Source organism: Helianthus annuus, chromosome 15 (assembly GCF_002127325.2).
Source record: "Helianthus annuus cultivar XRQ/B chromosome 15, HanXRQr2.0-SUNRISE, whole genome shotgun sequence".
Lineage (NCBI taxonomy): Eukaryota > Viridiplantae > Streptophyta > Magnoliopsida > Asterales > Asteraceae > Helianthus > Helianthus annuus.
The window spans coordinates 71,417,199-71,430,232 of NC_035447.2; the positions used below are offsets into that span (position 1 = coordinate 71,417,199).

At 37.4% G+C, this 13,034-nt stretch overlaps 2 protein-coding genes across 4 annotated transcripts; one reads left to right on the forward strand and one right to left on the reverse strand.

Moving 5' to 3' along the window:
* The first annotated feature begins 1,286 nt into the window (after positions 1 to 1,286).
* Positions 1,287 to 5,402, forward strand: LOC110911864 (uncharacterized aarF domain-containing protein kinase 2). 2 transcript variants are annotated; one of them, XR_004880932.1, is made up of 5 exons: positions 1,287 to 1,494; positions 2,912 to 4,151; positions 4,564 to 4,824; positions 4,941 to 5,056; positions 5,153 to 5,402. XR_004880932.1 is itself a non-coding variant. In XM_022156511.2 (5 exons), exons 1-5 carry the CDS (start codon positions 1,487 to 1,489, stop codon positions 5,270 to 5,272), a joined length of 1,785 nt encoding a protein of 594 aa, XP_022012203.1. In that variant the 5' UTR covers positions 1,290 to 1,486; the 3' UTR covers positions 5,273 to 5,402. The 2 variants fall into 2 exon arrangements, 1 of the variants encoding a protein (XP_022012203.1); XM_022156511.2 differs by having other exon boundaries at positions 1,290 to 1,494; positions 4,901 to 5,056.
* Positions 5,403 to 5,421: 19 nt separating this feature from the next.
* LOC110911863 (lysine-specific demethylase JMJ25) lies at positions 5,422 to 12,536 on the reverse strand. 2 transcript variants are annotated; one of them, XM_035983895.1, is made up of 13 exons: positions 11,595 to 12,536; positions 10,239 to 10,375; positions 10,034 to 10,136; positions 9,118 to 9,948; positions 8,490 to 8,942; positions 7,917 to 7,989; positions 7,725 to 7,810; positions 7,518 to 7,637; positions 7,337 to 7,434; positions 6,832 to 6,884; positions 6,209 to 6,291; positions 5,901 to 6,021; positions 5,422 to 5,724 (listed from the first exon to the last, which is right to left on the reverse strand). In XM_035983895.1, exons 1-10 carry the CDS (start codon positions 12,264 to 12,266, stop codon positions 6,860 to 6,862), a joined length of 2,598 nt encoding a protein of 865 aa, XP_035839788.1. In that variant the 5' UTR covers positions 12,267 to 12,536; the 3' UTR covers positions 5,422 to 5,724; positions 5,901 to 6,021; positions 6,209 to 6,291; positions 6,832 to 6,859. The 2 variants fall into 2 exon arrangements, with proteins under 2 accessions (XP_035839788.1, XP_022012202.1); XM_022156510.2 differs by lacking the exon at positions 6,832 to 6,884 and having other exon boundaries at positions 11,595 to 12,535.
* Between the last annotated feature and the right edge of the window lie 498 nt (positions 12,537 to 13,034).

Here is a 13,034-nt window from a genome sequence, read left to right on the forward strand (position 1 = left end):
GAATCGCGAGCTTCGAATGCGAAATATCTGGCGGCCGACGATCTGTGGTCTGGTTGCAGTTGCTAGAACGACGGAACGGCCTACGGCCGCGTCGCGCTCTCTCTCCCCATCCCTCTATATGTTTCTCTAATGAGCGGTGGTATGTGGAAAACCAGAATCAACGTGGCTTCAAAAAGCATAAAGAAAAAGGCTTAAGTAAATGGTACAACACAACATAGCAGATGAAACACTTTAAGCAGAACTTACAACCCATCCTAACACAAACTTGTTGCAAATTTACAACACAACATAATAGATAAAACAGTTTAAGCACAACTTACAAACCATCCAAACACAAGCTTGTTGCAAATTTAAATTATATAAATAATAAAAACAACAAAACTTAGATTATGATTATATTGAGTATTTCTTGATTCATGCCATCTTTGCCTTTTCATTTACGAACTTCCTTTTCAGGTTTTTGTTGATTCCATGTTGACCGTCAATTATCTTTATTATTTTGATCTTTAAAATCCCTAGAAAGTTATAATTATTAATTTTGTATAAAGATATTATTTTATATGTGTTGTATACAAAACTAACATAAAAAAGGAGGAAGAGCCGAGTCGAGTATTGTATTACAGATCAACAACTCATTGTAAAAACCCGTTTACCACCCTTTTAGCTTGTTTATAACTAGTGTTTAACCCCCGCGTTGTGGTGCGAGGTCGTATCACGGTGCTAAGTATTAAGCAAACAACGACCAAACCCAAAAAAGTAGTAAAACAAAAACACGAATTTATACTATCACGTGACGTAAAAAGTAGACAAACTCGAACTTATACCAAGAAAGCTTTAACTTAAAGAAATAATAATAATAATAATAATAATAATAATAATAATAATAATAATAATAATAATAATAATAATAATAGGAAAACTTGAAAGGCCAAAAGTGTGCATACATATAAAATTATAAATGTGTGTGTATATATATATATATATGTTATGGTTAATATATTATTTTTTTATTTAAAGGTAAAATTGAAGAAAAAAATAAGTTTGTATATATAAATATGTGTGTATGTATGTATATATATTATATCAAAAATTGTTTTTTATTTAAAGATAAAAAAGAAAATTCAAAATATAAGAATAAATGGGTAAATTGTCAAAATCATCTTTGAGGTTTGAGAATTGGCAAAACGTGTCCATAAGTTAGCGTTACATCTTAACTGAGTTAGTGATTTGAATTTTAAATAGGATTTATATTGGGTTAAACCCGTATACCCGACCCATTTCAAAACGGGCTCCAAATTCCAATTCCATTTTTTCTTAATCTAAAATCCGCCATTGTTGATTAACAACTTATTTCAAGAACGAATCTTGAATCATATTTGTGTTTCAGATGATCAACAGGAATCAAATTCACGTTCGCCGTTGTATAAAATGTTCACTCTGCGCAAACTAGCATCAATTCGTAATCATACGCCTCCATATTATCACTATGTCAAGGTTCTATTTCGATTTTTCTGTTCAAATTTTCTCAATAAATTGTTTTATTTTGTTAGGGTTATGTATTAGGGTTCTCGCATTAGCGATTTGCCCCATTCAATTGCATGAACTAATCTTTTAATGAGTATAATTTTAGTTAGGAATTAAGCTAGGGTTTGTTGAAGTTATTGTGATTTGTGAATTTATTTATTTATTTAATTGATCTTTATAAAGTTAAAGTTTTTGACTTTATGTCTTTATCTGCTACAGTTCAAACAGTTGTCTATGTATTAGAATGGGGCTGCTATATAGACTTGGGGTGTTCACTATTCGGTTTAAAACTTTGAAACTGTCCAAACTGATGACTCATCAGTTTGGATTTTGCGGTTGGTTTATTTTTTAGTTTTCCGTCAGTCGGTTTCAAAAATTTTAAACCGTAGTGAACGGTTTGGTTTGCGGTTTATACCAAAAATCGGTCAACCGTTAGATTATGCTATTTAACCTTTTTTTAAGTATTATGTGTGCGTGTAGTATATATATGTATATGTGTGTGTGTGGCTTAATTCAAAGTGGGCCAGTCATTAACCATACAACCGTGTTAAGATTATGCTGTCACATGTACGGGCCGTACAAAAATGTATGGATGGGCGAAAATTGGTCATACGGGCCGTATGGTTAATGCCAGTTACATTTAGTCATTTTTGTGAGTTTATTTATTTAATTGATCTTTATAAAGTTAAAGTTTTTGAATTTATCTACTACAGTTTAAACACTTCTTTTTGTATTACTTGGGCTGCTCACTGTTTCGCTAAAACCGTGAAACCGTCCAAACTGGTCATCGGTTTGGTTTATTTCTTTAGTTTTCGTGTGGTCGGTTTCAATGGTTTTAAACTGTTGTTAATGGTTTGCGGTTTATAGCAAAAACCAGTCATACAAAACTGGACCGGACCGGACCGTATGTGTGTGGGGGGTGGGGGCTTAAGTCAAAATAGGCCAGCGTGCGTGTCACATCATATGGGTCGTATAAAACCGGACTGTTAGGTTATGCTATATAATTTTTTGTTAATGTTAGGTTCTGCTATATAATTTTTTGTTAAGTATTATACATATATATATATATATGTGTGTGCGGGTGGGGGGGGGGGGGTTAAAAGTGGGCCAACGTGCCTGTCACATCATACTGGCTGTACAAAAATATATAGATGGGTGAAAATTGGTCATAACTCATACAGGCTGTATGATGTGGCCGAACACCCTCTCATATGACCCGTATACTCCATTTTAGCCCTGTAATACGGTCTGTAGGATCACTAGTGTCTGTATATACCGCTGCCCGAGTGCCCGTTATACTGAGCAATCTGGATAGCTTTTCATAACGTAAATTATTCACTAATGTATAAGCTAGGGTAAAACTGATCCTTTTTTTTAATCATAACAGGATCCTGGTGGTCAGAACTATTAAAAGAATCACGCAGTCGATTCGAACAAACAATCGTAGAATTCAATCAGAAGATACGAAACACCAGTCAGATGATCGAATCGGTCTACATTCCTCCCATAGAAACCATTCCGTCATCCCAACCAATGATAGAGTGACACATCATGCTCAAATCGCATGGAAAACAATTTCCCAGAATTCATCTCACAACGGGAAATCGTTTTCTTCTATAAGTAGGATTTCTCAAGCGTTTAGTTTGGCGTTAACCCGCTCATACGTTGTTATTCCCGGTATTTACGCATTTGTGTGCGGGAATACAGCGTTTGCACAAACAGGGAAAACTCTCGAATACTTTCAGCCAAGAAACAGTCTTTACGCGCATGCAGAAGATAGCCACGCGTTCTTGATTTCATCGATTATTTCCATATTCGAAGGTTTAATATTATTAACCAGAGCTATATATTTAGCGATTTTATTCTCACCAACTATCGCAACAGCCCCATTTGCAGAATATTTCGGTAATTCATCAAGAAAGAATTGGCTACACCTTGTACGGCGTACGTTAGAAATAGCGGGTCCCGCTTTTATAAAATGGGGTCAATGGGCAGCAACAAGACCCGATCTTTTTCCTCGTGATTTGTGCACTGAACTTTCTAAGCTCCACACAAAAGCCCCTGAACATAGCTTTTCCTACACGAAAAAGACGGTTGAGAAGGCTTTCGGTCGTAAAATTTCCGAAATTTTTGATGATTTCGAGGAGGTTCCGGTAGCTTCCGGAAGTATTGCGCAAATTCATCGAGCTGTTTTGAGATATACATATCGAGGTAAGCAGATTAAGCCGTTAGTAGTTGCGGTGAAAGTTAGACATCCGGGAGTAGGTGAGTCGATTAAACGAGATTTCGAGATTATTAACATAGTGGCAAAGATTTCAACATTTATACCCACTTTAAAATGGTTGAGATTGGATGAAAGTGTACAACAATTTGCGGTTTTTATGATGTCGCAAGTGGATCTTGCTCGTGAAGCTGCTCACTTAAGTCGATTTATTTACAATTTTAGAAGATGGAGAGACGTTTCGTTCCCGAAACCGGTATATCCGCTCGTGCATCCTGCGGTTTTGGTGGAAACGTTTGAGCAAGGAGAAAGTGTCGCATATTATGTTGACGAACTCAAAGGACACGAACGATTGAAGAGTTCTCTTGCTCATATCGGGACTCATGCACTTTTAAAGATGCTTTTGGTAACATTTTTAGCTCTAATGCTTCCACTTCTTTGTTTACATACTGATTTATTTGAGAGTAAAGTACATGTATGGTCCCCATGGTTTGCACTTTAACGTATTTAGTCCCCAACTTTTGCCAAAAGTACACGGATGGCCCTTGTGGTTTGCACTTTGTAGCGCATTTAGTCCCCAACGTTTAGTGACTAAATTCGTTACAAAGTTTGGGGACTAAATTCGCTACAAAGTCCAAACCACAGGGACCATCGGTGTACTTTTGGAAAAAAGTTGGGGACTAAATACGTTACGAAGTGCAAATCACATGGACCATCCGTGTACTTTTGGCAAAAGTTGAGGTCTAAATCCAAAATTTTGGTTAACCACAGGGACCATCCATGGCTTTATTTGAAGATTGAAATCTCTCTTGTTTCAGGTTGATAACTTCATTCATGCGGACATGCATCCCGGAAACATCCTTGTACGAAACAAATCTTCTCGTAAAGGGATCTTCAAATCAAAGCCACACGTTGTGTTTCTCGATGTCGGCATGACTGCTGAGCTTTCAAAGAACGATAGAATTAATTTATTAGAATTTTTCAAGGCGGTTGCTCGTAGAGATGGTGCGACTGTGGCAAAATGCACATTACGGCTATCGAAGCAACAAAACTGTCCGAACCCTCGAGCCTTTATAAAAGTAACGCGATTTTTGTTTTTGTTGTAGTTGATGGCAAATGTCGTTTAATTTGTGTTTTTTGTTTTTGGTTAAATAGGAAGTGACGGAAACATTTGATTTTTGGGGTACTCCCGCAGGTGATCTCGTACACCCTGCTGATGCCATGCATCACTTGCTCGAACAAGTGAGACGTCATCGAGTCAATGTCGATGGAAATGTATGCACCGTCATGGTTACCACTTTGGTTCTCGAGGTAATTAGTTTTTTTTTTTTTTTTTTTTTTTTTTTTTTTCATTTTAAGTAATTTTTATGTTAATACAAAAAGTACGAAATATTATATTTACTGCAGGGATGGCAAAGGAAACTGGATCCGGACTATGATGTTATGCATACGCTACAAACGTTGTTACTCAAAGAAGATTGGGCGAAGTCATTAACATACACAATCGAAGGGCTGATGGCTCCTTAAAACATGATAATCAGTAGAAGATTTTGTAAAACCTCGAGTGTTTATAGTGTTTATTACGTGTTGATTTGTTTAATCTTGCCACAACTGTGTGGCGACGATAACAATTTTGAAGGGAAATTTTGTTAATGAACCTGTAATGCTCACAAAGAAGAGAAAACCGAAAGCGTTTTGAGATCTAAAATCATTCAAACTAGACACATTGTAGCTAAAAATCGGCACTAAACTAACAAAGAACAAAGTTGTCAAAAAATGGTGGAAGAATGTTACAATCAAAGATTCTGAATCAGAACTGTACAATGGAGGATGAAAATGTAGTCTATGGTGAAGCAGCTGGTTCGGTTTTCTTCAAGAGTTGCTGTATCATGTAATTATAACCCCTTGTCGTCGTCTTTGGTTGTGATCAAAGTTGCAAATGAGCATGCCAGATAAGCAAGCAAGAACATGTTTATTACCTGCAACAACAAGTTATTACTTAAGGTTCAAGCAATCCATTTAAATCAAGATTAAAAGAACACAAACCCGTATGCGAAAAACAGATTTACAAGTCAAAACACAAAACCGACAAAAGAACTTGTGACTGTAGTAAATACTGGTCTTGACTTTCAAAGTCAACGAACAGAAAGAATACCTTTTGGCTGTTGTTTGATGACTCAAGGTTTCATTTGCTGATCACCGACTTCATCTTCATCCTGATTCAAATTCCTCAAACATCCTTTATAAAAAGTTAAATCAAGAAGAGCCAACAACACCTACAAGTGTAAATTAATTCAGAAGAAACATTATTAGAAAGTTGTTTACTAAAAGATTCTGTGTTGGTATTTGAAAATATCTACGACACATTGAATATTATCCTCGCGTTCTATTATCTGTATATTTTGGATTGTAGATTTTAAAATGAAATTTAAAATAAATCCTTATAAAGGGCTCATAAGTAACCTGTTTCACATGGCGAAATTCGATCATAAGCCAGGTAAAGTTCACTTGTAACTCTCGGTCTCTACTCATCTTTGTCGCTGCTTCTGGAATTAAAAGAAAAAACAATTCAACATTGAGACAGTAAAATAAGTAGCTATAGGTTGATAAAAAAATGATAATTTGAAATTCTTATGTGAGTGAAAAGGAAAAAAGCCTTTAAAATAACATAAGGGAGCACTATATTTAGCATTAACAGTCTCATCAAGAGGTCACAAAATAGGCAGGTTGGTAACTTTAGATTTGGTCACTTGCTTTTCAAAAGTACACGGATGGTCCCTGTGGTTAACGAAAAATTTTGGATTTGGTCACTCGCTTTTCAAAATTACACGAATGGTCCATGTGGTTTGCACTTTGTCATGCATTTAGTCCCCAGCTAACAAATCTAAAGGTTTCAGCAAGTCCAAGTTAGGGGCTAAATGCTTTACAAATTGCAAACCACAGGGACCATCTGTGTACCTTCGGCAAAAGTTGGGGACTAAACGCGTTACAAAGTGCAAACCACAGGAATCATCCGTCTACTTTTGGAAAGCTAGGGACCAAATCCTAAATTTTGGTAAACTACAGGGACCATCGGTGTACTTTACCTAAATCTTTATTCATGAAAAAAAGATGCTATAGCATATCGGCTTTTTTCTCTCTAAAAACATACAACCAAGATGACATTAGCCACAAGAACTATTCACAAAGATCAGTGCTTTTTCTTAATAAAATATATGAGTAAAATGCACGGATAGTCCCTGTGGTTTGGTGAAATTTCACATTTAGTCCCCAACTTTTCAGAATTACACTCTTAGTCCCTATGGTCTGACAAGTTGTTACTCGGATAGTCCCTAAAGCGGATGAAGGTTACTCGGATAGTCCCTGTGGTTTGGCAAGTTGTTACTCGGATAGTCCTTGTCATTTCACACCCACTTAACCAGAAAACCTAACCTCCATCCGCATTGGGGACTATCCGAGTAACAACTTGTCAAACCACAGGGACTAAGAGTGTAATTTTGAAAAGTTGGGGACTAAAGGTGAAATTTCACCAAACCACAGGGACTATCCGTGCATTTTACTCTAAAATATATATAACTCAAAGACTCTTACTCTGCTTGTGGAACCTTGTGAATTTCTTCAACCTCGTGTGAAACGTTGCGTATTTCTTCAACCGCAGCATTGACACTACGTATAGTCATTTTCTTGACCTGAAAAAACCATTCAGAGATTAATAAAGCACCCCACACAAATATGAAGAAATAATTATAAACTCGAGTGTTCGAATATTTACATCTAGCATTTTTCCTTTTGCTTTGTGATTTACAGGAAGTTGACGGATTTCATCGCTCAACTTGATGCACATGGATGCACTTTCGGGCGATACGGATTCAAAGACCACGTTAACACATGACTGCATACACAATAATATTCAAAATTAAATAAAAAAATATAAACCACAATATATATGCGAGTTTGTGATTATCATAATAGATTCTACCTTGATTTTCTTTACTTGATAGGGACATCCAGCTGGAATGATAACAGCTTCACCGATATGTTGCTCGAATGTCCATGGTTCCACATCTGGTTAATCATGTTAATTAAAATAGGATCGTGGAAACAGAAGTTGGCCCCGTTCAAAGAACCTTCTAGAAACTATTTTGCGATAAGGTGTGAGGATAATGCTTACCGAATTCTTCCTTAAGATACTTTTTGTGAAAAGCATCCAAATAAAAGCTCTCATCAAGGATCGGATGAACAACCTATTGTACAATGTGAAGTAATCACTTTGATAGTAGTCAAATGTTTTGAAAACCGCAACCGGACCGGGAACTGGGGGTCTGACTGGTCCGGTTCACCCTATCAGACCGTTTCGAATAGAACTGGCGGTCGGACTGGAAAACTGGCCGGTTGAACCGGATTTTTTAGAGGTTGAACGGATTTTTATTAAAAATTTTCAATTTTACCCTATTTTTTAATAATATTTACGGCATCACCTGCTTCTTATGTCCGGTTCAACCAGTCCGACCAACCCGACCAGTGAACCGGAGACTGGTTCGACATCCGGTCCGGTTCTGAAAACATTGGTCTAAACAAAGGGGCGTTTGGATGTGAGGTTAAACTGATTATCGGGTGTTTAGATGTGTGTCTTGAAACCGATAATTACGATATTGATGATTCAAGTCATAAATCACTGTGAAACACACATATCCAAACACCACTTGAATTGTGTTTTATATTTTCTATTTAATTGAAACGATACCTTTTTGGGCGAGCAATGCGATGAATTAAGCTCATCGGAATACTTTCTAAGAAACTCAACAAGTTTATCCACATCTTCTCTACGAAAAACGTCCCAATGGGCCCCACAAGTATCAACAACTTTCCCTTCATTACCACCTGAACTTCCATACTCATCATCACATAAATCTTCATCATCCGAATCACAGTTGCTCGAATCATCGTCAGAAAACACACACGCATCACCAACATTAGGCGTTTGAGTCAGTTCTCCATTTGCGATATCCTCTAACTCCGATTGTTGAGTTACTTCACTACTGAATGATGATTTCCCACATGCTTCATCGATTTTGTTTTTATTCTTCCTCAACGACTCGTTATGATCTTGTGAACCGTATTTGTTCAACAATACCTTTACTTTCCCGAGCTTCTTCTCCGAAATCGTAAGTTCGGTAGCGTGCACAAGGATATTAACCTAAATAAAAAAAAAGTTGAAAAACGGAAAAAGGTAGTTATACGCATACAATAGTTGCTGTTTGAATCCACTTGTAAATTCAACCCCCCCCCCCCCCAAAAAAAAAAAATTAATAAGTACGCTCCACTAATATATACAGTTTTTATACGAAGAAAAGGTTTGTATAGATACGTACCATATCATACGCATGATAACATAACTTGGTTAAAAAATCAGACCTAATAAGATCTTCGGGTCTACCATACGAGATATAAACAAAAGGACCCAAGTCAACATTTTGACTTTCGGGTGGCACATTAGCCGCCAAATTAAGAACACCCGTTAACGGGTTAGTATACTCTTGAAGCGGCAGAGCATGCATCACGGCAGCATAATGACTTGGAAAATGTTCTTGGAAGATTCCCGATGATAACCACACTTTAAACTTCAACTTCTCGTTCCACACATTCGCGTGCGTTTTCCCGCCCATAAAAATCTGTTGCCGACCCATTTCCACCTCGCACCAATCCAAGCAATTTTTCAACTTCACTTCTTTATCGTTTCGTGATTTCACACTTCTATCAAGATACGTAAAGAACGTGAAGATAGGATCCCAACTCAACTCCGTATCACTCTTGATCACATCTCGAATAATCAAAGGTTGACCTTTGACCCAATGTTTTGTGAAATGTTCAACATTTTTGTCCCCGAGATCTTGTTTTATCGAGAAATACAAACTCTTGTTGTTAGTCGAGATTTCACCCTCATTCTCGCCCTCGATTTTGTCATTTACATCACATAATCCGCAATGTAACGAATCAAAGTCGAAAACGTTTGTAAACTTGTGATCGTAAACTATTTCTTTTGCACTTTTTTCAAGATCTTTAGTCCGATCTTTAGCTTCGATATCCATCTCATCGTACTTTTCTTGATTTATTTGTTCGATCAATGGAAGAAGCAGATGAATCATGTATAAAAGTTGTTGACTTTTGTCAAACTTCCCTTCACCATTATAAACAACAAGATCCTGAAATAGAAAAGATGTAGAGTGATCAATAGATGTAAAAAGTTAAAAACAATGTTGACGTGTCATAAGCGGGTCCCATCCGAACCTTGGTTTTGACTTCTTTAGACTTTCCCCGTTCACAACCTCTACAGCTGCAAGTTCCGTTGCACACAGGGCATTGTTTCTTGACCTCCGCCTTATCATGAGACCTAATTCCATCCAAATAATATAATATTTTATTTGACAGAATGCATGATAATATATATGTAAATAGTGGATTAGAAACGATAAGATACAAATAAAAAACAAACCTTGCGCGGATACAATCTTCACAAAACAAGTGTTTTTTGCAATTCAAGCATTTGACAAGAACACGATAGCTACACATCCGACACCAATGGCACTTCTTTGTAGCAGCTTTTGCGGTAGCTTTTATATTTGGTAAATTCTAGACACAACATAAACACTTCAAATCTCCATAGCAAAATAACAATGTAAGTTCAAAGAAGTAAAGCTTATAAAAATGAAAACTTAAAGACACCCCATTGTAGCTAATTTAACATTATACACTACGCTATTCGTTGTAGCGGACGCTACGAGCGCTATTATTGACAACTATGGTTGTCTTGGCATACAAATATTTTTAGGAGAGCGTATAGATACTTTTTAGGAGGGTCGTGCGAATTTTCCCACTTTGCGTTGTTATCTGTTGCTACTATACTTTACTCACCACTTTATGTTGGCAACTATGTTGTCAAAAGCGCAAAAAGCGCGCACCTAGGCGCCCGGGCGCAGCGAGGCGCACCTATAGCGCCTGGTGGTAGCCTAGGCGCAAAAATGGGCTTTTTTTGAAAAAACGCTGCTGAGGCGCCAAAAAGGGCGCGCCTAGGCGCAAAAATGGGCTTTTTTTTTTGAAAAAACGCTGCTAAGGCGCCAAAAAGCGCGCGCCTAGGCACAAAAACGGTGTGCTGAGGCGCAGCATAAGCAGAAAACAAAAGGTAACGCACCAAAAAAAGAAACCGAGCGCGTGCAAAAACCGCCTCATGCGGGGCCCGGGTTTTCGGAGCTGCATTCGTGTCCGCAGGACGTGCGGGCACGCACGAGTTCAACCAAATTCCAGCCCAGAAACTCACACACCAAAAACTTACAACATATAAGTCCTAAACTTTTGCTACTAACTATTAGCTACATGATCTTAAATGGCATATATAATAGTTTTTTTAATTTTATATGTGGAATCTTATTTATTTTCAAAGCATAACATATTTTTCATATTTTTTTTCTCTCTGTGCGTTTTTCTTAAAAAAGCCCACGCTTTTTTTTGCGCCTTGCGCCTGGGCTCCGGGCGAGGCTGATGCACCTCGCCTGCGCCTTGCGTCTTTGACAACATAGGTTGGCAATAGTTTACAACTACGATTTTCGGTACTTTTTTATATGATTGTTGCTTTGATTCTCTTAACCGCATTCTATGTTATCTGGATTACTATAAAATAAAAAGCTTTTATAGGGAATCTTAGTGGAAACAGTCTCTCTATCCGCTAAGGTTTTCCCGGGTCCCACCCTCTCCAGACCCTACCAATAACTCTACTTGTTAATTATATTTATTTCAATTATATAATAATATTTTAATAACTTGGAACTGATGAAATTGGGATATGAGAAACAACCTGCATTGTGGCAACGGGAATCCGATCAATGTTTTTCGATCGGAAAAACCTCGTGGGCAAGGAACCCGAAGCTCCAACTTTAACATTATTGACAGTAACAGGTGGTGTTGAAGGTGAAGCTTGTGAAATCTCCAATCTTCCATACTTCAATTCTTTAACTATATCCTCTTTATGTGGCTGCTTCCCCTTTTTCTTCTCAATTTGCCTATTCAAATACCCTCTAATCAAATCCAACTGCAAATCCCCTTTTTTTAAATTCATCTTCTTCAAAGCATCATCAAGATCCTCTGAAATATCCACGGTTGACTTCAGATTACCCTCTTTTACATTCCGTTTTCGACGTTTTCGAACCGAATTTGAACTGCTCTCCCCTTCAGTTTTCACCCTCTTTCTTGGTAAACTAGAAGAACACATGTTCTCAATTCCCCTAATTTCAGTTCTGCCACTAGGGTTTTGTTGATTTTCTTGATTTTTTCGGTTTTTTCGGGGTCTTTGTCGCTCAATCTTTAGACTCTCCGGCACTGGTTCGTTGTTTTGCCGGAGCTTTCCTTGAAGAAAATGTGCCTCACAAAGTGTCCGGCCCTCCACCACCGGCCGCCGGCACCGCCATTGCCGGCCGTCGTTGCGTTTGCACCGCTGGTCGTCTGGTAAATCGCCACCGTTTTCTGCCATTTTTTTGCACTTTTCTTGGTGGGGTTTGGCTGAAATTGGGAAAGATTGGATCTTTTTCAAGAAAAGAGAGGAAAGATTGAAGCTTCTTCAAGAAAATAGAGTAAGGATTGAAGCTTTTTGTCAAAATTTTGAAGGGTTTTTTTTTTTTTTTCTTTCTGGGATGATGAACAAGGGTTTTGGATAAAAGGGGGTGAAGAAAATCACAAGTCTTTGTATGAGATGGTGTTAAAGTGATTGTAGTACAAGGGAATCTTGAGTATTTGTCAAGGATTCTGTGCTATGTTGTATAGTTTATTATTTATACAACTTTATGTACCTTTTGAGAAATAAAATATAAAATAATAATTAATTGTTAACAAAGAAAGTGCAAGATTGGTCGTGTAAAGAAGGGATATGGCGGGTTTTAGTTGAATATATTCAATTTTGCATTCAAAAACTTGCGATTGATCTTTATATCAAATAGTGGAATGCTTACATTTCTTTTAAATGCAGGTTTAATCAGGAAATCTATCTGAGTTCGCTTCTTAAATCAAACGGGTTTTACTGATAATTTTATCATCGTGCCTACGGAAGGGTGAGTTTCCAGGTTTTCCCTGAATATGGTGATGGACTCGAGTTACTCTCAAAGTACTTCGTTTGGCCTAAGGGGTACCTCGAGAGTGATTAGGATTGATTCTGTTGGCCGTTAAAAAAAATTCGCAACCATCTAAACTTTGAAGTCATGTGTTTAAGAACTTTTGGGTGAAATTTGGTTGAACATGTACAATT

Coding starts and splice junctions, on each gene's coding strand:
- LOC110911864 (XM_022156511.2), top strand. Junction 4,152..4,563: donor CACTTTTAAAGATGCTTTTG/GTAACATTTTTA, acceptor CTCTTGTTTCAG/GTTGATAACTTCATTCATGC. Junction 5,057..5,152: donor TTACCACTTTGGTTCTCGAG/GTAATTAGTTTT, acceptor TATTTACTGCAG/GGATGGCAAAGGAAACTGGA.
- LOC110911863 (XM_035983895.1), bottom strand. CDS start 12,266: ATGGCAGAAAACGGTGGCGATTTACCAGACGACCAGCGGTGCAAACGC. Junction 10,137..10,238: donor GAAGATTGTATCCGCGCAAG/GTTTGTTTTTTA, acceptor GGATGGAATTAG/GTCTCATGATAAGGCGGAGG. Junction 8,943..9,117: donor GTTATCATGCGTATGATATG/GTACGTATCTAT, acceptor TTTTTTATTTAG/GTTAATATCCTTGTGCACGC.